This window comes from Eumetopias jubatus, unplaced genomic scaffold (genome assembly GCF_037043125.1).
Source record: "Eumetopias jubatus isolate StellerSeaLion01/CBP00866 unplaced genomic scaffold, mEumJub1_p1.0 scaffold_4, whole genome shotgun sequence".
In the NCBI taxonomy this organism is placed as follows: Eukaryota; Metazoa; Chordata; class Mammalia; order Carnivora; family Otariidae; genus Eumetopias; species Eumetopias jubatus.
This window is the reverse complement of record NW_028274810.1, coordinates 81,144,476-81,168,839: the sequence shown is the minus strand read 5'-3', so window position 1 is coordinate 81,168,839 and position 24,364 is coordinate 81,144,476. Positions and strand designations below refer to the sequence as shown.

The following is a 24,364-nucleotide window of genomic DNA, read 5'->3' as shown; positions in this document are numbered from 1 at the left end:
GGAGCACAGAGTGCCTACTGGGGCGGGGGGGGCACTTTAAAAATGGGCAGGAAAGGCTACTTGGGGAGTAGGAAACATGAACAGAGGCCTGAATGATGAGAAGAAGCAGTCAGGGCATGATCTAGCATTCCACAGGAAATGCAAAGGCCCTGGGGCTGGAGTGAACTTGGCATGTAAAGGAATATTTTTAAGGCCAGAGTGGCTTGGATGAAGGAGGAGTTAAAGCAGGAAGGGGTGAATGGGCCACTTTGTATACTGCCCTGAAGGTCAGGAAGGAGTTTAAATTTTATCCTATATGTAATGAGAGTCCACATGAGGGTTTAAGCAGAGAAATGGATTGATCTGAGTTCTGAGAACATCCTAACTCTGCAGGCATACATTTTTCTAGAACAAACAAGAACAAATGAATCTTGTTTTCTTGGGGGGCTGGGGGACAGGTGGGGACACCCTTGATCAGGGACTTGTAACTGTGTGATGGATCTTGATTGCAGTGAGGTGTTTGATAAAGGCTGTCTTGGAGAAGAGGAGATGGGATGATAGTGACAGAATTGATTTATTCCCCTGAAGTGTTGATCCAGGATTACTGTCAGGCTGTGGGGAGGGTCTCCGGCAGTGTCTCCAAGGCTCGGCCCTGGACTCGTTCCCTTCAACATTTCTATCCATAAATTGGCAGAAGACCCAGGAGACATGCTCGTCAGACATGCAGCTGACATGGAGCTGTCAGGGACAGCTAATGCCATGGATGACAGACTCAGGATTCACCGTGATGATCCTCCACAGGCTGGAGAGACGGAATGAAACCAGCAATAACCCCGACTGCACTTGGGTTGGGGAACAGAGCTCAGCCGTGGAGCAAGGGGTCCTTGCTGGATAGCTATCCCTGGAAAGGAAGCCGGGTGGGGTAGGAGGAGGTCGTGAAGGCAGCCAAACCCACCCGCATCCCCACACTTTCTAGGTGACAAGGTCCTTGGCCTCTTTCAGGCTCATTTTTCCCCATCTGTAAAGTGGGGATGCTGCTGTCTATTGCCCAGGAGTGTGGAGAGGATGAAATTCAAGCATGTGTAGGGATGCCTGGCTTCCTGTCTGGCCTGTACTGGGTTTGTGACTGATGCAAGGGAAATAGGAGTTTGTGGAGGCTGGCCCGAGGGAGGGCTGGGGGCCCGGGGACAGCCTTTCAGGGGTACATGGGGGGCCCAGAGCCAGAGCGGGCCCTGCATTCTTGGCACTGCGCTGCCCCTGCCTGCTGGGAATGCCAGCTTCCTAAGAGGCCCCGACTGCTGTAATGTGCCAGAGGAGTAAGAATAGGGGTTCACGAGATGCCCTTCAACAGACGAATGGATAAAGGTGATGTGGTCTGTATATACAATGGAATGTTACTCAGCCATCAGAAAGGATGAATACCCACCATTTGCATCGACATGGATGGAACTAGAGGGGATTATGCTAAGTGAAATAAGTCAAGCAGAGAAAGACAATTATCATCCTATGGTTTCACTCATATGTGGAACATAAGGGATAGAGCAGAGGACCACAGGGGAAGGGAGGGAAAACTGAACGGGAAGAAATCAGAGAGGGAGACAAACCATGAGAGACTCTGGACGCTGGGAAACAAACTGAGGGTTCTAGAGGGAGGGGGTGGGAGGTGGGGTGACTGGGTGATGGGTATTAAGGAGGGCACGTGATCTGATGAGCACTGGGTGCTATATGCAACTAATGAATCATTGAACTCTACAAGAACTTATGATGTGCTATATGTTGGCTAACTGAACATAATGAAAAAGACAAAAACAAAGGACAGGGGTTGAGCCTCATCTTCTGCCTGTGTCCGAGGTTGGGGAGGGGCAGGTGGGTCCTCTCAGGTGCTAAGAAGGGACCATCTGTGGGTGGTTTTTGATACAGGGACCCCAGGGTCCTGAGGGTATTTTAGAATCTGCTTTGACTTCTCCTTGGAGTTTGTACTTGAGACGATTCAAGTGGTGAGACTTTTCCTATGTGTATCTATTATGTCACATTTTTATTTAAAAACGCACGCACCCAGCCAAAAGTAGAACCAATAGTACGTGATGAACCCACATACCTATCAATCACACAGTTTTAGTGATGGTCAACGCATGGCCATTTTGTTTCATTATGCCCCCATCTTCCCTCCACCCCTACTGGATTAAGTTTAAAGAATATCTTAGACATAATTTTATCTACCTCTAAGAGATAGGGACTCATTTTTTTTTTTGTTCAGTATAAACCACAATAACATTATCACAGTGTTTTAAAATTGATATAATTGTAGTAGGTCTTTCTAAAAAAATATCTATTGGTGTATAGCTTGCTTTGCAAGTCTTTTTTTTTTTTTTTTTTTGTAGAAGGGTGAGTCAAAAACTGATCCTTCAAATGTCTGGTTTCTGTAACTCGAGATTCACCTGTTCCCTTTGAGGATGATGATGAAGAGGAAGAAGGGGGGTCTCTTTATTCTGATTGTTCGCAGGGACACAGCCGTGAGAGTGGGTCCTATTTATAGCTGAAGTCTAGACATGGGACGGAGGAAAGGAAGGGAATGGGAGAGGGCAGGGAGGAGGGGGAAGAGGGAGAAGAGAGAATGGAAGGAACGAGAAAGCCAGAGTGGAAGATGGCCCCGTCTCCCTGCAGCTCTGCCACCCTCCGGAGCTCCCAGCCGACACGTGCCGAGCTCGCACCCGGATCACCTCCCCACGTTCTCACCCTGGTGTCACTCCCGTGGTTCAGGTGTCATGCCCAGGCTACAGGGGAGGCCCTGCGGTTCCAGGGTCTGACATGAAATAGGCAGTAGTGCCTGATGGAGACCCTGGTCTGCTTGGCTGGAGTCTGCTTTCTCCTGGCCCCTCTCTGCTTCTAAGTCTGCTGAGGCCACCTGTGGGGCTGGTGACCAGGAGGCACGCCGGCTCAGTTGGTATAGTGACATGCTCTTCCCTATGTTTCCCAAGGGCCCTGGCCACCCACCTCCTTTCCCAGGACCCCCTGGGCCTCACGAGGACCCAGCAACTAAGGGGGTAACGCCTGGCGCAGCTGGAAGCCCCTGGGACTGTCGCGTGTGCCCATTCTGAGTGGTTGTCCAGTACAGTGACTTTTTCCCTGGCTCAGCGTGTGGGGGTCTTGACGTATGAGTCGTTTTGTGCCCGCGCTGGTGTGTGCATCAAACACACTCACAAGTGTGTGCATTTGTTCTTGTGCACGCATGAGGCTGTATGTGCTCAAACACAAAGAGCATTACGAGGAAGGCACATCCCTACTGGCAGGATTCATGGTCCCTGCTCGAGGGAGTCGCTGAGCCCTGGGGAGGGTCTGTCAGAGTAGGAGTGTGCACCAGGCCTCCCCCCACGGTAAAACGCCACTCGTGGGCACTTTCATCTTCCCCCCTGCCCCTTCTTCATTGTCTTCACCAGCCTCCCCCAGGGGCATTGAGCAGTTTCCAGAATGCTCTTTGTAGACCACCGCATCCACTTTTTATGGGAGCCCGTCAAATATGGAGAGCAGGTGATTTTAAGCTAGGTCACCACAGTCCTTCTGGTGGTGCCAGGGAGGAAGGTGCCCCCTTGCCAAGGATGCCAGGCCGGCAGGATTGTCATCCTCTCCCACACCTGGAAAGAGCCAGCAAGCAGCAGCCTGGAGTCTGTGCGCCCAGTCGGCCCCATTGGGCTGGTGTTGACCATCAAGCGTCCAGCTGGGGCCCAGGATTGGAGGTGCAGGTAGAGGCCAGTGTGTGGGTGCAGGGAGATTCTTGGGAATCAGTGCAGTCCCCAAGCTACTGCTCCTGCTCCCAGGAAGGAGGGCTTAGTCCAGAGGCCGTGATCTGGTCAGAGGGCTGTGCCAGCCATGGGGGGAAACGCAGGTATCCACCCACGGGGCCACAATGTGGACTCCAGGATCCAGCCAGGCTGTCACACCTTGGATCGCCCTTACCAACTGTGCCAGACCCTGTCCAGAGCTTTGCACATGTCTGTTATTCTTGTTGACCAGATGAGGAGACAGGACACAGACATGCTGAGCAACCTGCCCACAGTCACAGTGGGGAAGTGAGGGAGCCAGGGCATGAGTCCAGCTGTCTAATCCCAGGGCTCAGCCCCAGCACTCTGGCCTCCATGCTCAGAGCTGTTTACTCACTCCCGGCCCTGATGTGGCTGGTCTTTCATTGCTTCAGGTCCTGGGCACAACCGAACAGGGAGGGATGGACTGAAATTAAGGCTCAGCTCATTCAGCAAGATGGAGTATCTGGAGAAGACTCCGATTCCCGATTCCCAGACCTGTGCTCTTGGTCCTGGTCCTGCTGGCCTGGCATAGAAACGTCTTGGGAATCCACTGTTTGTCCATTTTCTCTCTTGAGAAAGCAGTAGGTTTCTCTTACCTGGAGATGTGTTCTCTCCATCCCCTCTCCCTGGGGCCTGGGGCCTGCCACAGAGCCCCCAACCTCCACCCCCCCGAGTAAGCTGGTACCAAAGCCCCTCTTTCTGACCTGTTTGCAGAGCTCTGGAGCTCAGCCATGACAAAGATGAGATCTCCCTGTTGGTGGAGCAAGAGTTCTTGAGCCTGACCAAAGAGCACTTCATCTTAGTCACAGAGAGCTTGGGGGAGCTGGACACACCCGGCGTTTCCCCCGAGGGGCCCAGACAGCCGGCTCCCTGCCTCCTCGCCCCTCCTCCTGTGGCAAACAGCAGTGAGTACCCCGGAACCACCATCATTGCCGCCGACACACTTCTGGAGCCGAAGGTGGCCGTGTCCGTGATCAGCAGCCGGCAGGACTGCGACTCTGTCATGTCTACAGTCACGGGCATTCTGCGTGCTGCCAAGGTCAAGAGTGTCAAGGGGACAGAGGATGGGGGCCACATCCTGGGTGCCTCCAACTCGGAAATCAATAAGCTCCTGGCCCAGTTCCCACTGAAGTCCACAGAGGCAACCAAGTTTCCTGACAACAAGATGGTGCTGGAGGAGATGAGGGTCATCAAGGACTTCCTGCAGAACAGCATGTTCAGCGGCCTGGGATCCAGGGAACCCACGGAGCTGGGCCCCTTCCTCTTGCTGCCGCCCCCGTGTCCCGCACCTCCTGACAAGCTCCCTGAGCTCCCTGCTCAGAAGAAGCAGCTCCCGGTGTTTGCCAAGATCTGCTCCAAGCCCGAGGCCGACTCCGCCATGGAGGGTCACCTCTTAATGGGTGAGTGGTGGCTGGGAGCAAGGCTAGTGAGTGGGCCTGCAGGGAGGGACCTACCAGAAAGCCAATCAGGGCTGCAGCAGGGACGTGCAGCATCTTTAGCAGAGTAGGACAGGGTGGTCTCTCTGATGTGTTGCAGTCCCCAAGTGCAGGCTGTTTTCAGCACTTACAGGCCCCCTCTGCTGGATGCCCATGTATGGGGATATGGCTTATGTAAGCGAACACAGTGGCCTGTATCCCAACGCACTTTGAGAAGAGATATAGGCACATGTGGTACCTGGCTCATGTTTTGAATCCAGGTATCCAGAGCACATTGAAGGAAGCGTTTACCCCAGCTGAAACTGCAGCATGGGGACTTTAAGCTGGATGGGAGGAGAGAAATATGATTAGCAGCTGGGGTCATCTGGCTTCTGATGGAGGCACCTGTTCTGACCCCGACAACTGGTCCTCACTCCTGGGCCTGGGGGTGAACGTGCAAACTCTCCACGTGCCATTCAGACTGTTGGCCTGGACTTGTTCCCTGGGACTCCTGAGCCTTAGAACAGTGCATTTCCACCTGCTAACTGAGGAGTCCATACCCTTTCCCAAAAGCCCAGCCACCTCCCAAGTTCCCCTCACCACACCTCCAGGTTCTGCCTGATGTGCCTGTTCTGATCCAGCCACGCAGACTGGACGGTTCCAAGGCAGAGGCATTTGCCTACAGTCAGCAGTCTTTAGGAGAGTTGATCATACATCAACCAAAAGAAAAATCACCCCCAGGCTGTGAGCATGGATGGATAACTGAGACGCTGTGTTGGGACGGCACAAATCCATCTCCTTAATAAAAGAGGTGCATGTTCTGTGTTCTGGAACATTGTGGGAAGGCCGAGGAATCAGAGCTGGGGACAGCAACCTGGACTCTGGGTCCTGGGAAGTCCTCTGGGACCCAGTGGGCTTTTTGGGAGCTGTGTGTGTAAGGGCTGAGCCCTGCCCGGAGGGTGGGACTTTCCTGCCACCGCTTTCTCCAGGAAGGATGCCTGAGAGCTCTCTGAGGGATGGGGCTGCAGGCTTGGAGGTGGCCCTGTCCCACCCACCTGCCCCACTGTGTGTGTTTGTCGCTGTGTATCGATGTGTGGGCAAAGGTGTGCCAAAGGAAATTTTATAGGTCTAGGTGTGTTAGAGAAAATGTGGGTGTGGGTGCATCTGAGTGTGTCTGTGTGTATGTGTCTGTGTGTATCCATCTTGTGTGCATCGTTGCGCACATGTAAGTGGGGCAGAGGAACGACAGGCAAGAACGTGTGTGTGTGTGTCTGTGTACCCAGACGTTGGAAGAGGAAGCTTTGAAGTTGAGTGAGTGGCACGCGTGTTCAAGGCAATGGGAGGTATGTGAGAGACTGCAGGTGTGTGGGTCTCTGGGGAAAGGGCTATTATTAGTGGGTACTGTTATTTCAGCACACTGGCTGGGGGCTAAACTTGGCAACCAGAGAAACTCTTGGAAGAGACTCTAGGGACATGTTTTGCTAAAAATGTCATTTTCTTCTAAATTGGCTCAGGCTAGAGCACTCTTTCCTTCGCTGGGAGGGTGCTAGGAGGGCAGGCCCAGTCTTGTCCAGACTCAGCCACAAGACCTCTGGGCTGCAGTGAGGGCACACGCTGGAGGGATCAGATCCATTCCCAACAGGTGACACTAGGCACAGGTCCTCTGGTCCAGCCGCTACAGGAATGATCCGAGGTGCTTGCTGTGCGTCCAGCACGATTTCCCAGCCAAGCTCCGTGGAGACCTGCAAAGTCTCCAGGCTGGGAAAGGAGTGAAGAGTGTGGCTTCAACCAGACAGTGTCTTAAAAACAAACAAACCCACATATATACAATTTCGCCCATAGTTAATTTTGTTTGAAGAACGAGTCCCTTTGCTTAAAGGGAAATCTAGGTGAAAAATCACTGCTGTGGAGGGTATTGGGATGGTCCAGGCAGCGCCCTCACACCAGGGGACCACTCCGTCTGTTTGCAGAGAGACCCAGGCCTGGCTCCCACTGCACACACTGAGGGGACATGCACTCGCCGTGTCTCTCTGATGCCCACACCCGCTGCACCATCTCCCCGTACTCCTGGATGGAAGGCCTCCCGGAAGGCCCACTTCCTTCTGGAAAGCCTCTGACAGTCTCCGATAGAAGCCGTCTCAGCCACCCTCTTCTCCCACTGTGTCCCTCTGTCACCTCACGGTCCCCATCTGCCTTGTCCTGGAGCTATTTCTGGGTCTGTCTCTCTCTCTCCCTCCTTGTTGTGAGCTCCTGCAGGGCTGAGTCTGGCTCTGACTCATCAGTGTCCTCAGTACTCAGGTCAGGGCCTGGCGCTGACAAATGGGCTGGATCACCCATGAGCAACAAAGCAGGAGTAGAGTCCACGGTGAGGGGCTGGACCTCAGCTAGGCCACGTGTTCTATAAGAACACAAGCCTCCCCCACGGAGCCAGGGTGGCGGGGCTGAAAGCAGCTCTGTATCCCAAGCTTGGTGTTGTGGATGGATAGAGGGAAGGGAGAAACAAAAAGAGGGAGAGAGGAAAGAAAAAAGGTAGAAAGGAAAGAAAGGGAGAGAAGAAAAGAAAGGTAATTGGAAGGAAAGAAGTTTGGATGGAAGGAAGGGAGGATGGATGGATGGATGGATGGATGGATGGACGGACGGACGGACCCATGTACACATGCATGAGAGGGGAAGGCTGCAGTGGGCAGTGGTCCATGAAGGTGTCAGGGAGAAGACTAGGACCGGCTTGGGCTGGGAGGAAGACCCCAGAGTGGTTTGAGCCCCAGGTGTGTGCTAGGGAGGACCTGTTGCTTTGTCCACAAGACAGTGCTCCCTGCATCCAGCACGTGGCTTCCCAAAGCCATTGACTCAGTTTCCCTCCTGCTGTAGAATGGAACTCTGGTGCCAAGGAGCCGACCAAGGGTCGTCGAGAGAGCCTCTTTCTCAGTCAGTGGCCCCAGAACCGGAAGGACACGCGTGGTGAGGAAGGGTGCAGTGACCCAGCGGGCTCCATCTCCATGGCCCTACCAGCCAAGAAGCCTGCGTGGCCAGCCAAGAAGAACCTGCTCTATGAGTTTCTTGGGGCCGCCAAAAACCCAAGCGCGCAGCTAAAGCTTCGCAGCAAAGTGGAGGTGGATGCGCTGGAGCTGAAACGTAAGCTGACCCTGCCCCAGGGGAGTCTGTAGAGGAAGGGGTTCCAGAAACTCTCAATAGGCTTATGATGGCTCTGCCGCCAAATGGCTGCCTCGTCCATGTGCAAGTCACTGGCTTTCTCTGGGCGTCAGTTTTTAAACTCATAAAATGGGAGAAATGACTCTCTCCCATGTCCCTTATCAGGAGTACAACTGCTAGAGAAATACAGGTGAATTTCAGGGTACCGGGGGTGTCATGAGTGGTCAGTTTGAATACAGCCCCGAGCCAGCATACATCGTATCCGCTCAAGTTGCTCAAGCCAAAGAAAAATCCATGCTTCAGATTATTTCTACCCTGAGATTATTCATGTCCCTGCTTTCTCTCCCTACAACTGTTTCAGCCAAACCTCCTTTGTCCAAAAAGATGCCCCTAAGGGGAAGTTGAGGTCCCATCTTGGACTCTGGAAGCACAGGACATTTACCAGAGGGAGAGAACCTGGGATTCATATCCTAGAACAACCCAACCAGATCTCATTCATTCAGACTAATTTGGGGTCATACCGTGTCAATTATATAATGTTGAAGATTTTTTTAAAAAATGATGCCAGTGTAGATACAACAACCTGGGTAGGGTCCTCAGTGTCGCCAAGTATAGGTCCTCCGGGGCTGCTTTAAATAATTTGGTAAGAATGAATGCCAACGGCATAGCAATTGTTGGTATAAAACTGGATTTTTGTAAAGCACTGAAAAGCATTTGGTTTTCTACATAGGTGAACTGTAGCCCTAGCATCCTGGTTTATTGTTTTCTCTTGCTAAACTACCTCCTTTACTAGTGAATGATGGAGAAAGAACTCTAAGCCAGACCATGCTGGGATGCACACCTCTTCCAAATTGGCCAGGTGTGTGCTAACGATGTTTTCCTGTAGTTGGAAAGTCACCCACACTTTGAAGAACCGTCTTGGAGCTTAAAGGACCTGACATCTGAGAACATGAATCCCGGGGTAGACATGGTGCTAAGGGTGTGCTGGCCTCTTCCTCCTCAGTCACTGAAACACTCTACCTCTCCTGTGGCTCACAGTTAACCCACCTGTGACGGCGGCCGACAAGAGCAACCTCAAATACACAGGGAATGTTTTCACCCCACGCTTTGCTACAGCCTTGACCTCAGCCGCCCCGAACCAGCCGCTCTGGCTCAACCTGAACTATCCACCCCCGCCCGTGTTCACAAATCACTCCACCTTCGCACAGTACCAGGTGAGTGAGTGGGTCCCGGGCCTGGCTCCCCAGGTTCCAGCCACGGAGAAGTGGTGGTTTGCAGGGAGCCTAATTCATAATGAGGCCTTAGACTTGCTATTTTCTTCACTGTGGCCACATCAGACCAACTACTTGGCACACACACACACACACACACACACACACACACACACACACACAAACACACTCTTAAATTTTCCATTGTCCAAAATCCAGCTCACTCTGTGTTATGTATCTGCTTTGCTAGTGTTGGCCGGTGAAGTGCTCGGGCTCCCAGCAGAGGATGAGGGCATAGTCCTTGTTTCCCACCCACATGCTATGACTTCCTTTAGAGTTAGATGACATGTGTCCTAGAGTACTTGGGACAGTTCCGGTTTTGGTCTCTTGTCCCAGCATTATTAAAAGCACCCCTTTTTCACTCTCAAGTGTCCTGGTGTGGATGCCAAACTATATGGCCACCTTATTTAAACAACATCTGAGTAGTCTCAGCTTGTACCAGCTCAGGTGGCCTGGCACACATTCGCGGTCTTGGGCTCCTAACCTAAAGGGAATTAGTGACCAGACACAAAGGGATGGTGTAACTTGAGGAGCAGGGCTGGAAATTTTACTCACAGAACTTATTTATGCAGGAAAATGTAGTTTCTTTAGTTTGTCTATTTAAGTCAATCTCCTTTAAGAGCTGTCACCCACTGGGCAGAAGGAGGAAAAAAAAAATCAAATCAATGTCCAGTCTGGTTTAAACCTTAGTCTAATTCAACAACATCAACAGTCCCTTTAGGTAGTGCTCAGTTTCTCCAGGAAAGGTGCTCAGCATCTGAGATTTCTTAGTCTTCTGGTCCCTGCCCTAGCTCCTCTCCAGAATGGCACGTAGCTATATGGGCAAGACACACCAACTCGTACACCCAGGTCCTTGGGGGCCTGCTGCCCCCGGCTGGCCCAGCAAAGCATGGAGAAGGCACACAGAGAAGACAATACACCTGCAAATCATCTTGTCCGGTCTCTGTGCATTTCCTCCTTTACAACAGAGCGGCAAGCCTTAGGGCTTAGGTGTCCCCTGCGCAGAAGGTGGATCTTCTCTACACCACACAGAGCCTCTGTGAGCTGGACCGCCACACTTCGCCCCAGAAGCTTAAACAGAAGCTCACAGAGTTTAGCAAAGTCTCTGTCTTTCTCTCTGATGTTTTGTTTTCAAGGCTTTTTGTTTGTTTGCTAAAGAGGACAAGTGCCCAGCCCCTCCCCCTGCAGGATGGAGAGCCTTGGGCTGGGGCTGTCACGAAGCGTGATGGAGGGGGAGGCCAGCGTGCATCAGTCCTGTATCTGTCTCGTCCTTACCCAGGTCTTGAGCGAAGTGCCCTGTTCGCACCCTTATCCATTCACCAACGTCTTCTCTAGTACTCCTCACCCTGGCGTTTTTGTGTTTGCTCCTTCACTATTCAGTCCTTTATTCATCTACTCACCACCATGTTCATTTTTATTTATGTGTTTACTCGTTCATTTAAGTAATTTAAAAACCTTTGCTCCACCCTGACCACAGGCCGAGTATCGGCCAGGCGAGGGCTTTCAAAGATGACTGAGACGCTCAGAGTCCAGCACACATCAGGCACAAATCGGAGACCTGCACTTTGTGCACCCCACCTCTGAAAGAGAAGCAGCTGCATAATTTTATGCAGTGTAAACCGATTCACTCTAAGTGCACTTGGAACTCAGTGTATAAAGTGGATGCATGCTGGCTTGCGTTATAAAGAGCGGAAAGATAATAGCTCCTTGCTATGTCAACTGCTTCTGGCTTGACTTTTTGGAGGGAGTGAGATTCGACCATATTATCTGAGCACGAAGGTCCTTTGTTTTCAGAGATGCTGGTGTTTGCAGCGCACGGCTGCCTCTAAGGCTTCCTGGCCTCGGCTGGAGAAACTGACCCTCCCAGGGAACGACGGAGAACAGGGCAATTTACCTTCTCGAAGCTTCCTATGATTTCATAATGCCATCTAGCTTTGAGACGGCTCATCAAGGGGCCTGACGTAATGAAAAGAATGCAGGTTTTGGAACTGGCAGACTTGCATTTAAAGAAATCTGCTGCTTAAAGCTGTGTGGTTCTGGGCAAGCTAAAGTTAGCTAAAGGCTCTGAGCCCTCCTTCCCTCACTCGTGAAATGGGCTTATAAAAATTAGCAGCAGCGGCACGGCCTGTACTTGACTCGGTTGTAAGTTTAATTGAGTCCATGGGTGAGAAAGGGCTTTGAAAAGTCTAAAGTACGATACAGATGTTGGTTTTTATTATTATTCAGCCCTGATCTTCCTAGGAAAGAGGGTCAGGGAGCTGCACAGACCTTGAGGAGACAGAGAGGAGAAACAGGGAACGGTCTATCCTAGTCTCTTTTCTTGCACGGTATTAGGAATAAAGATGAGGTCCCAAATCCAATTTACTCAGAGCTCCACTGTGGAGCGATGCAGAGCCATGGAAAACTAAGTCCGCAGCACCCAGGAGATCTGGAGGCTCCTGGGCTGCTTGGCATAAAGGAACTCTGTTCCCAGTTAAGGAGGGAAGGTAGAAAGGGGCCGTGACCTCAAGCAAAGAAGAATGAATGTTGTGATTGTGATTGCTTGTGATTTTACAGAATTGCAGAATTGCAATTTGAACAACTAGGAATGTCCTCAAAGTCGGCGAGTGTGTTACTCATACTGATGCATGTGGTACTGTCTCCTGAAAATCCATCCATGACGGAGCAGGGACAGGTGGCTGTTTGCCTTCCACAGGCCCCAGGGGCAGCCCAGCCCAGGCGTGGGGAGGACGGTGGCCTGGGGTAGCTGGCCGTGTGCCGCAGAGCCTAGGCTGATGGGGAGGGAGAGGGGCACGCAGAACCTAGCCTCCGAGTTCGCCGTGCACTAGGCCAGGGAGGCCCCATCTGTCTGACTGCTCTGTTGAGGTTCAGGCCATGGCAGGGGGTGCACAGACCAGGCCGTGGTCATGGCCGTGAGTGGGGTTGCCCCGGGGCTACAGGGCTTGGAGAAAAGGGGAGCAGGTGCTCCTGTTGCAGGTGAAGGGGCTGGTGGAAGTGGGAGCAGCCCGACCGCATTCTCTGTCAGTCGCCCGGGAACACAGAGCCGGGGGAGGTTCTAGAGGATGCGTACACTTGGGGACCTGGTAGGTGGGGCCCCATATCACGGATTCTGCAGCCTTTGATGAGGAGCCCATGCGCGCTGAGGAAGTCATCAAGGGCACAGTGTCAGCCATCAACACTTTGATCATTGGCACAAACTGAGTCCAGAATGGGGGCACCATCTTGGGGTTTGGAATCTTCTGGAAAGACATACTGGCCTGAGGGGTGCTTTGAGCTGTGTCTTAGGAGATAACTCTGAATTGGCAGGTAGAGGCAGTCTGAGCCCGGAGGGGCTACGATCTGACCCCACCCCCAGAAGCTGGTTGTGTGTGTGTGTGTGTGTGTGTGTGTGTGTGTGTGTGTGTGTGTGCGGGTGCGCGTGTACCCGGGCGCCCAAGGCTGCCCCAGACGGAGTTCTGAATAAAGGTTCTACTTCCCATTTGGCTGAACTGCCTGACCACCTCTTCAAGGTGGGGGAGCAGTGAGAGATGCTGCAAATAGCTAACATTCGCAGAATCCTTACTACGTTCTGGGCTCTGTTCTAAGCCCTTTAGATGCACTAACTTATTTATCTTCCTGCCAATCCTCATCATAAGGTGCAGACACAGGTTTATGTGTGGGCACATAGACACACAGCAGCAGAGACCCAAACGAATTCTCCGAAACACACAGCTGAGGACACAAATGGAAGCACACGTGTTGATGTGCTTAAATAAACATGGATACAAACCAACACACACACACACAGACACACACACACACAGAGATGCACATCGATACCTCAGGTCTTGGGGCAGGAATGGAGTTTGGGGAAAGGCACTTAAGAAAAGGGTAAAGATAGCAACAAAGATAATTTGGCTGCCGTCACAGGTCTTCCCAGTTTGAACACATGTTATAGACAAGGGAAAAGAGGCTCAGAGAAGTGAAGCGACTTTCCCAAGGTCACACAGCCACTGAAGGAGTAGATCTGGGATTCAAGAGGCAATCAGGTCCCTCAAAGTTTTACCTGAAATACTCCCCGGAAAGGCTATGAATCCTGCTCAGCAGGGGCTTCCTGTGCGGTGTGAGTTGCGCTTGCTCAGCCTGATGGCTGCCCAGGCAACGGGTGGGTCTGGCCAGCAGCATGGTGGGCCGGACTCCAGCAGGCTGGCAATCCAGGCATTGTGAGCGGGAAGCTGGGCGGAGCAGCTGCTGCTCTCTGGCGGGGAGCCCTTTGCCCCACCATGCTGAGCCTGCCCCTTCTCCCTGCAGGGCCAGTACCCACAGTGCGCAACCAGGATGCCCTATCAGCAGGCCCTGCACCCCAAGCTGGGCTGTTACTCCCGACAGGTGAGCAGACAACCTCCTCCCCTCGATCCCAGCTCCACGAAGGCCTTCAGGTCAGAAGGACATTGGCTTCCTCATCCTGGTCCAGCAGGACACTGGCCAGACTTTCTGGCCCGCCCTTGGCCCTAGAGAACAGACATGAAGGCCAACATGCACGTGGAAAGAAACCCGTGTCCCCAGGTGCTAAATGCTGGCACCTCCATGGCCCTTGCTGCGTTGCAGCCCCTCTCTAAGGGCTTTACCTGAATGAACTTCACGGCCACCCTGTGGAATAGGTTAGGGATGAAGAAACCGAGGCACAGAGAGATTCAATAACGTGTGCAAGGTCCCAAGGTTAGCACACCAGTTAGCTTTTGCTGTGGCAACAGACAGCCTCAATATCTCAGAGATTTTCAACAATAAATGCTGAGTTTTCCTTCACAGGTCTATGGGTTGGTGGAGCTGGGCTGGGATTGGGTTCAAGCCTGTTTCATGAGTCTCCCCTTTGGGGACCATGCTGACGATGCAGTAGCTTTGGCTCCTGCCGCGGTGGATGACGGGAGTGCGGGAAGGGTGAGCAGAAACACCCACTGCTTCTGAGAACCTCAGCTTGGAGCTAGCACATGGCCATGTGCACCCACCTTCCACTGGCCAAGGAAAATCACATGGTTTTGCCTGGCGTCGGTGGGGCTGGGGAGTCATCTCCTTCCGTGTCAGTTTGTCAGTTAAAATCTAAGACATCCAGTTAGACTCCAGGTAGTTGGTGAGTAAAGTCTTGGTATAAGGAAGCCCCAAATATTGCATGGGCCCTAGTTATATTAAAAAATGATTTGCTGTTTACCTGAAGTTCAAACCGAACTGTAGGTCTTTTTGTTCGTTCGTGTGCTAAATCTGGCACCCCCACTTCCATGGGTAGGCCAGGAGTGGATATCTGCTTGAAGACTACACGATGGCAGAATTGGGGTCAGACCTTGGGCAGCCTAGCTTCAGAGTCCATGCTGCCAATGACCATGGCTTACTGCCTCTTGTACACAAAATAAAGCAGCAGAGACAGATACGCACTCACAGAGACACAAAGGAAGATGTAGGTACATGCATGCTGCTAAGCTGCACACACATGTGTATCCAGAGATATTGAAAGTCTTGGGGAAGACATGGGGGTGTGAGGGGAGATACTGACACTGCACTGCGTCCCCAGGCTGGTCTTGCCCCGTTCACACACAGGTGGACAGACCCCACACTCAGACTCACACTCCTTGGCCTCTTTTCTGCCCCCCGCCGCCAGGGAGCAAACTGTACTTCCGACCTGAAGTATGCTGGAATGTTCCAGAGGGTAGAGAAGAGCCCATAGGTATAGGCTACTTTTTTACATGGGCCAGAGCTGCTTTTCTAGCAGTAGGGGCTCTGCATCCTCAAGAAGAATAGAGATGAGAGAGAGTCTGGCTCACGGGATCTCCACCAGTCACCCCCACCCCACAAACAGCAATGCATCCATCTAGCCCCAGAGGGAGCATGTTGAGATCACCTCATGTATGTGCGTGTATCTGAAAAAGTAATAGAAGAACATGGTACAAAATAAAAAAACCTCAGAGGCAGTCGCTGTTGCTGGTTCCTTCAGTCTCTTTCCAGTGACACCTATTTATACAAACATTTTATACAAATGTGGCTTTCTGGGCACACTGATCTATCATTACTTTTGTCAGTAAAATGTATCCTGGAGGTGGTTCCCGAGCAGCATACACAGCTGTTTTATGGTGTTTACCGTTTACACGTAGTTAGGGACACATTCCCTAAAGAAGGCTTGCATGAGCTCTAGGACCTGCATCTCCTCTTTCTTGTCAGTCCCCTCCCAGGTCTGGGGCCTCTGCCGGCCCCCTACCTCCAAGAAAACCAGGGGGATTTTCGGCTCTTTCTGCGTCTGTCCTGGAGGGAGGTGCCTTCCTGGGTTCTCTCTGTGAGCTCTGGGCTCTTTTGGACCTTTAACTCATCATCGTGGGGTTTGGGGGCCCATGCCCAGCATCACCAGGTCCTACCTTTCCCCTGGGGGAGACATGGGGAGGGCCCGGAGGAAGGGGCTCGGGCTTCTAGAGGGAACAGGTGTAGAGGTGCCATAAAGGGGCACAGGCACCAGGCTTACACCTTGGGGGTTCCGACTGCAATTCAGACACTTGGAGCACTTACTGTGCAAGGTTAACTTCTCTGAACCTCATTTCCTCATCTCTAGAATGGGAAGAGTGGTGGTCTGCCTCACAAGCTGTTTGGAGTTTAAATGAGAGAATCCATAGGAAGGGCCTGGCCTGCCCTAAGCTCTCAATAAGCCCTAGCTTTTGTGATTTTTTTTTTAATTAGATAAGGACATGCAGGGTGAGAGAGGGCTGTCAGTGTGCTGAATCCCTGCACACCTCAGACCCCAGACTCTTGCTTTTAAAGAGGAAGCCCAGAAGTTTCCCCAGTTTTGACGGAAACTCCCATCAGCATCCAGGAGGATGGATGTCGGCTCCATACAAAAGAGGGTTTTCTGACATTTGGAGCTGTCAGTGGTAGAATACAGTGCCTGAAATGTAATGAGCTCCCCATCAGTTTGGGTATTCAAGAAGGCACTTAGTGGCCTGTTTTTTCCTCTCTCCTCTTCCTCTTTCTTTCTTTCTTGCATTCATTCATTTAGCATGTTAATTGAGCAGCTACTGTGTGCCAGGCACTGTCTTGGGGCTGCGAAGATATCAGTAGATAAGACAGACGGGATCCTTGGTCCGTCAAGGGCCAGATAGCGGCACCCCAGGTTCTTGGTGGGAGTCGGACCTGGGTAGTGTCCAAAACCCCACTGAGTTCCTGATTTTCCCTGAGCTGAATCTCTTTGCCCTTTCCTGCCCTTTCTCCTAGACTCACTGTACAATACTGTAACCACTAGCAGCCACGTGTGGCTTCTTACATTTAAATCAATTAAAATTAAGTAAAAGGTACAATTCAGTTCCTCATTCACAGCAGTCACTGTTCGAGTGGTCGGCCAATAGCCACGGGGGGCTGGCGGCTGCCCCAGCGGGCGGTGCAGGCACAGGACAGCCCCGTCACCGGGCACGGCATTTCCACTGAGCTGGGCTGTCTTGGACTTGGAGTCTGTTGAGATCCTGAGGTAGAAGCCAGGGACGTATAAATCTCAACAGCTTTTTTTTTTTTTTTTTTTTTTTGAGGTAGTAAAAGGCTTAAAAATGAACAAGGACTTTGGGATGGTTATTGACGGAGGAAGAAGTAGGGAGGCAGGGCCAGGAATGGAAATAAAATTTATTTGCTATTTGTTATGCACCAGGCTCTTTGCTTTTATCAACTGACTCAGTCTCCATACAGTGAAGGGAGTGTTTGCCCATTCTACAGACGAGGAAACCGAGGCTCAGATAAATTAAGTATCTTGCCAGTCAGATACAGAAGCTGAGTCCTGGGCTTTTGCCATCCCAACACGGTGCCGTCTATACACTCACAGCGACTGAGGGCACAGGGCCTGAGGGGGGGGTGCTGGGATTGGGGTTGGGCTTAGAGCCAGGAACTCTAAGGTTTGCAAGCAGTGGGCTCTGTTGGACCCAGTCCCTCTCTCATCTCTGACCTGCAGGTGACGCCGTACAATCCACAGCAGATGGGACAGCAGATTTTCCGCTCTTCCTACACGCCCCTGCTGAGCTACATCCCCTTCGTCCAGCCCAACTATCCATACCCTCAGAGGACACCTCCAAAGCTGTCCACCAATCCCCGAGACCCTTCCCCCATGGCAGGAGATGGGCCACAGCACCTGGTCCCCCAGGCGTACGGGTGAGTCCTCAACCCACACAGGAAGTCCACCCTGTATCCAGAAAGCTGCCGAGGAGGGGAGGGGGCATGCTGGGAGAGCCTCCCTGATGTGTTCTTGGTACATATGCTCCGTGGCTGAAGGGGGGAGGGGCCCTGTGCCTGTCGGGGGGCTCTGTGGGTCCTGGATGGACCTGGTATGGACGGGAGGCTGGTCCAGGATTTGCTGGGCCGCTGTTGTAGGCCCATGATGGGGCTGGGGCCCCACAGTCCGGCTGCAGAAACGTAGCTGCCCCGTTGGCAGTGGACGACGGATACATTGTCTTTAGCCGGTGGCAGGTGGTGGAGCATGACACATCTGCCTTTACCCGTTTGCATGGTTTACAACAGGACACGGCCAGGTAATCTTCTTAGAGCTCTCTCCCCCCAGTTACTGCAGCCTGAGCTCCTTCCCAGGCTAATCTTGCCAACATCCCATTGACTTTGTAACAGGCCCCGCCGAAGGGGCTTCCACGGCTTATCATGGCTGCTGACGCTTTTCCACCAAAGGGCCCCAAACAGCAGAGGACTTCGCAGCAAGCAGCCAACACAAACTCAATATTTTAGCTGAAAATTCCACACAAATTTTACATGCTGGTCCGCCATAAATTAATGTTCGTTGTCTCGATAGAACAACACACGGCCGCTCATTCCCACCCACCCAAGCTTCAGCTCGTATTCCTGCTCCAAGAGGCAGGCGGTGCCGCGTCCCTCCTGACGGTCTGAGTCTCCACACACCCTGGGGAACGTGTGCCCCAGCTGGAGAAACTCAGCTGATAAGATGAGGGCAAATTCCCCAGCCTGACCTGGATTCCCTTCCTGTCCAGCCCTCTGCCACCGACCTTCAGTGTGACGTCACCTGGGTGTCCCCAAACTCTCATCCTTTCAGTCAGTGTTTCCCCTGAATGCCTTGTAAAAGAATTACATGTTAGAAAGAGGTTTCCAGAGTCGGATCTGTTCAGGAAAAGCTGTGAGAAACAAAGATAAACAGGTTTCTTAACTGTTGGAATTCTCAGATCATTTAATTTCCTAAGGTGCATAGAAAACGTTCACGGGGGTGGTTGATAGTGTTATTTGAACATGAAATCCACAACCCCTTTTCTTTCCTTTTTTTCTTTTTTCCTTTCCTTCCTTTCTCCCCTTCCTTCCTCCTTTCCTCCTTCCCCCTCGATTCTTCCCTTTTCTTGTACAGCATATCAGGGTGCATTTCATCCAACCCACCCTGGAAAGCTGTGTTAATTCATGTGGTTAATATGTAGCCCGTGGGGGACCCACAGTTGACAAGGACACGGCTCCTCCCTTCAGAGGCTGAGAGTGCATGAGATACGGGCGCAACCTCGTGCTGGGAGAAAGTGAGGACCATCCCAGTGGCCCAAGGACAGAGGGAACACCCCTGCTGGGTGGCCTGCAGGGTGGGGAGGTTCCAGGGAGCACAGTTGGAGGAGGGTCCAGCCCTAGATGGGAAGTGTGTGGCAGGCTTAAGGCCTGGGGAACAAAGGTGTCTGCTTGAAGTATTCGATTTATCCCTGAAAAAGGTGGAAAATAGGATTAGAAAGGGAGGTTGGGCTTGGATATTAAAGGCTCTGACTCGTAGGCCTGGGACCCAAGGCAGATCTGTGCACACTGGAGTGCATGGATGGGCTGGAGGGGAGGAAATAGGACGCGAGACAGGGTGCAGCCTGGAGGTGACCGGAGGGTCTGGAGCGGAGGTTCTCACCTCCCTTGGGGGTGAGACTATACGAGACAGCAACGGAATCAAGACAGACGACCTGCACCCAACAACTTCCCATTCTGTACCATGACGCTGGGCCCAGCGGAGGCCAGACTGCAGGAGCCAGAACTGGCTGTGCTGGGGAGGGGGTGTGGCTGCAAGGTCTCAGCAGTCAGCAGGTGCGAAGCACCAATTGGGAGCCGAAGAGCCGAGGGTCCACGCCTGGTCTCTGGCTGTCTGCCGAGGGGCAGGGAGGAGAAAAGCGTGAGCAAGAGGCTGAGGAAGGAGCTGTCTGGGAAGTGGGAGAGAGCCTGGGCCCTGCCGGAGACACTGTGGGCACAGGAGGACAGTGATGTGGGGGAGGAGTGGTCAGCAGGGTGGCCTGGTGGCCTGAGAGTGAGGTCAGAAAAGTGAGGCAAGGGGGCGGGGTGCAGGCCCATGTCCCCCTAAAGGATGATTTGTTCTAGGCAGCGTTTCCTGGGGGGAAGGACCAAGGAAAAGGATTTCCTTCTCTCATTCCAGGGGAAGAAATAAACAAGCAGCACACATGTCAAGTGCGGGGGCGGGGGGCGGGTAAGGAGCGAGAGAATGAAGGGATGTCTCTTGAGCTGAGATCTGAGTGAAATGAGAGAATAGATACGGGCAAGGAGCACTCTGGGCAGCGGCCCCCGAGGGGGGAATGTGGCTTGAAGCACAGTGAGTAGGAGAGGGAATGAGTGGAATTGAAATCAGAGACGAAGCAGGGCCGAACTAGATAGGGCCTGGGGGGCATGGTGAGGAGTTTTAAGAGCAGTGGGGAGCTATTAAAGCTCTTACACTGCTGAGGACATGTTCTAATTCTCTGTCTAAAGAAGGTGGCTTTGGTCAATGTATGGAGCCTGGACCACAGGGCCGATGCAGGGATGCAGGATAGGAGCCCTGACAGCTGTTGGAGCAAGAGGTGCTGGTGGGGGGCGCCTGGGGGGCGCAGTCAGCTGAGCATCTGGCTCCTGATTTCAGCTCAGGTCTCAGGTCCTGATCTCAGGGTCTTGGGATTGAGCCCCTCATTGAGCCCTGCGTTGGGCTCCCTGTTTGGTGCAGAGCCTGCTTGTCCCTCTCCCTCCCCCTTTGCCCCTCCCCTTCTGCTCCTCCCCCCTGCTCTCTTTCTCTCTAAAACAAACAAACAAATAAATAAATAAATAAAAAGAGATGCTGGCGGTGTAGACTAGGGCAGAGACTGTGGGAAGGAGGTAAGTGAAAAAATCTGGAGTATTTGTTTTCTTGATCGAATTGACAGGACCTGATGATAGCAGGATGTGGAAAGGGAGAGAAGTCAAGCATCATTCTCTGATTTTTTATTTGAACAAGTGGCAATGCCGAAATACTAAGGTCAAGGGCGCCTGGGTGGCTCCGTTGGTTAAGCGGCTGCCTTCGGCTCAGGTCATGATCCTGGAGTCCAGGGATTGAGCCCCACATCCACCGGGCTTCCTGCTCAGCGGGGAGTCTGCTTCTCCCTCTGACCCTCCCCCCCCCCCCGATCGTGCTCTCTCCCGCTCGCTCTCTTGCTCGCTCTCTCAAATAAATAAATAAAATCTTTAAAATTAAAAAATTTAAAAAACAAAATACTAAGGTCAAGATGACTAGTGAAGGGTCTGTTGATGGAGTTTGGTTTTGGATATGCAAAGTTTGAGATGCCTGTTAAACATATGAGCGGGGCTGTTGACAGGCAGGTGGGTACGTGAGTCTGGGGCTCAGAGGAGAGGCCGGGGCTGGCAATATAAATTCGGGAGTCATTAGCATATAGATGGTATTTAATGACCTGTCTGAATCAAGACAGACGACCTGCACCCAACAACTTCCCATTCTGTACCATGACGCTGGGCCCAGCGGAGGCCAGACTGCAGGAGCCAGAACTGGCTGTGCTGGGGAGGGGGTGTGGCTGCAAGGTCTCAGCAGTCAGCAGGTGTGAAGCACCGATTGGGAGCCGAAGAGCCGAGGGTCCATGCCTGGTCTCTGGCTGTCTGCAGAGGGGCAGGGAGGAGAAAAGCGTGATGGGATGGGATGAGATTGTGCAAGGAGTATGTGTGCATGGAGAAGCGATGAGGCCCAAGGTCTGAGCCCTGGGCCTCCTACATGTAGGGAGCTTGGGGAGATGTGGAGGACCCAGCAGAGGATCTAAGAGGGAGTCTTAGTGAGGTGAGAGAAGAAATGGGTGAGTGTGGAGTACAGGAGGCCGGGGGAGGAAGTGTTTCCTGGGGGAGAGGGAGAGATCACAGAACGACGCAGGCCCTGCTGGCTGGGACACAGTGTACATGGAGGAAGCAGTGGTGTCCGGAGTTCCCAGTGATGGGCGCCAAGCAGGTCTAGAAGAGGCTGCACCGGGCAGGAAACATCCACGGGCACTGGGGGAGAGTATAGCCCGGGAGACAAGCAGGGTCAGGAGCAAAGAAGCAAACCAAGAGACTCAGCCATACGAAGAGGGAGAGGCAGGAGCCCGTGGCTCTCAGGGAAGGAGGGGCCAAGCCCTCCCCTCCCTCTGCCAATCAATTGCATACATTCATGGGGCAGGATAATCATGCAATTTATCTTCCAAACAATAACAAGCTTGAGACTTGGAAGGAGCACCAATAATAATCACATTGGAAATGCCAGTGTAGAAGCTGTTGCAGGCACACCGGGACAGTTCGCCATGCTCGAGCGAGTTTGAGCTTTTCCTCTTCCTCCAGGAAGCACTCCTTGATAACTCTAGTCCACGGAGTTGCCTCTCCTCCTGGTCTTCTAATGGACATCCTGTCCAGACCATGCCCTTGGCAGGTGAACCCATCAGAAGTTCCCAACCTGAATGGCCTAGATGCGTGGGGCATGGCAATCAGATATGAGGTGTGTCCTGAGTCATTTGTTACTAAGAATTATTAAATGCTGAAGTATGGGTTCCGGTTTTTATTTTGTAAATCAGAGCAGAATCCAGGGTATCCCTGTAACAACATGACTTTTAATCAGTTCTTTTCCAGTACGAGTTTCAGAAGAGGGAAGAAGAGGTGGGATTACAGCCAGCATTCTTGTTTACGAGGCACCTCCCTTGTGCCAGGTCCTGGGCATAAAATGTGCTGGCCTCTGGGCATAAAATGGCAAACAGTCCAGATAATGTCCCTGCTCTCCTGGAATTTATTTAATGAGAAGGGAATCAAACCAACCCAAAGCCTAGCTTGCCCTTGACACAGAGCGAGCGAGAGATACAACACCAGCTGAGGCATTACTGCGGTGGTTGTTCCCATCACTTCTTCCCTCCCCACCCGGGCCCGCTTTCTGTGTTTCATTAATTCACGGGAGGGTGTGGTGAACGTGAACGTGAACATCTTCTGTCATATGCATCTGCCCAGCTGAAAAGGGACCGAGAATCCCTGGATTAGACTAAATCTAGCCATTTGCTCTGCTGCAATTTGTACTGAGCTCCGTTCCCATTCATTCAAAGCATCCTAGCAGATGGGTGAAGAAATTGCTATAGGATCGCAGAAGTGTGAGTAAATGTTTCCATCTGGAGAGGTCAAGGAAGAGGTCACAGAGGAGATGGCTTTTGAACTCTCTTTTGGAGGATGCATGGCAGTGGTGCCGGGGGGAAAAGCAGAAGTGTACATATTTCTACGCTTGGAAGGTGAGGTTCAAATGCTCTCCAGCCCTTCCTTCCTTGAGGATCTAAGCAAAGTTCCAGGCATGCAGTGATGTCTCAACGCTTATTCCTCGAACTGGTGTTGAAATGGGGAGCCTGACTTAGCTTGGTGCTGATAAAGGGAGAGGGAGCCCTGGGATTGTCTAGACTCTGGGATCTCACACTGGGACATGGCCCTGAGTTCCGTAATGTTGTGGAATTCCTGAAGGACACACCTGGTCCTCTCAGGCAGGTAGAATGGCTTTAGGCCCACAGGTAAGGTGCTCAGATTCAGAGAGACTCCCTGCAGTGTGGTCCTGGAAAAGGAGAGAGCCCTGGGCCCATAGAGGCAGCCTCCCTACAGGCTGCCAAGGGCTCCTTGTCCTAAGGAAGTGGCAGAAGAAGCTCTTTATTGTCCTCCAATTGTATCATTTTAATATTTTATTTTTCCAGAGCCAAAGCTTTTTTATTGTGTTAAAGCATGTAGCCTCCAAGCCTGTCATGATCTTTCTAGTCCTTGACAGCCACAACATTAACACGGTCCTTTTCCCGATATCTTTGCTAACATCAGGAGTGCCATCGCAACATCCATCTTCTTTCTCTTCCAGGTTTGGCTCAACGGCTGGCAGGCCCGTCATGAACAGCCCGTATTTTTCCTCCAGTGGGAATGGTATAAAGTTTTAGATGACTTTTTCTCTTCCCTCCTCCTGCCTTAGCCCTTGGGTTAGGGCTAAGGGCTCTGGAACTCTGGATTCTGTAATAGCGTGGCCTGAGGTTTGGAAAGCCAAGGTTCCGACCAGGTCACAGGCAGAAAACAGCAAGACCAGACTCATCTATTGACCAACTCTCTCACACACACCACACACTGTTCACTGCACACGCACCTCCCTCATATTCATACTCACCTGCTCAACCACATATGCACCTGTATTTAGCTGACATGAGTGATTTTTTGTTTTTGTTGTTGTTGGTAAAATAGAAGTAAGACACTTAATTATAGAAAGTTTGTATTTTATGATAAAAGTGTGAGCTGCTTGAAATGGAGTGTGCCTGCTTATTTTGATCATGCTCTGTGTCATCTTCACTGCTTATTTCCCCCATGCACCAGACACAGCATTAACCCAGGACATGACAAGAGACCACAGGCTGGAGTCCTCAAAGCGCTGCTGTCTAAATATGGGACCCCAGGAGTCATAAACATAAGGGACTTACGTCTTCTCTTCTGTGACCCACTCACTTCTCAACCTCCTAGTTCC

General features: G+C 52.1%; 1 protein-coding gene across 2 annotated transcripts in view; it reads left to right on the top strand.

The window, feature by feature from the left end:
- The window catches only part of CUNH1orf94 (chromosome unknown C1orf94 homolog), a 40,335-nt gene extending 16,254 nt beyond the window's left edge, over nt 1–24,081 (top strand). The window contains exons 2-7 of one of the 2 annotated variants that reach the window (XM_028114000.2): nt 4,494–5,179; nt 8,063–8,326; nt 9,383–9,558; nt 13,906–13,983; nt 17,561–17,757; nt 23,717–24,081. In XM_028114000.2, coding sequence (XP_027969801.1) covers nt 4,494–5,179; nt 8,063–8,326; nt 9,383–9,558; nt 13,906–13,983; nt 17,561–17,757; nt 23,717–23,792 — 1,477 coding nt within the window. In that variant the 3' untranslated portion in view covers nt 23,793–24,081. The remainder of the gene's footprint in view (nt 1–4,493; nt 5,180–8,062; nt 8,327–9,382; nt 9,559–13,905; nt 13,984–17,560; nt 17,758–23,716) is intronic. The other variant, XM_088023016.1, reaches the window with a different exon arrangement.
- Nucleotides 24,082–24,364: the final 283 nt, after the last annotated feature.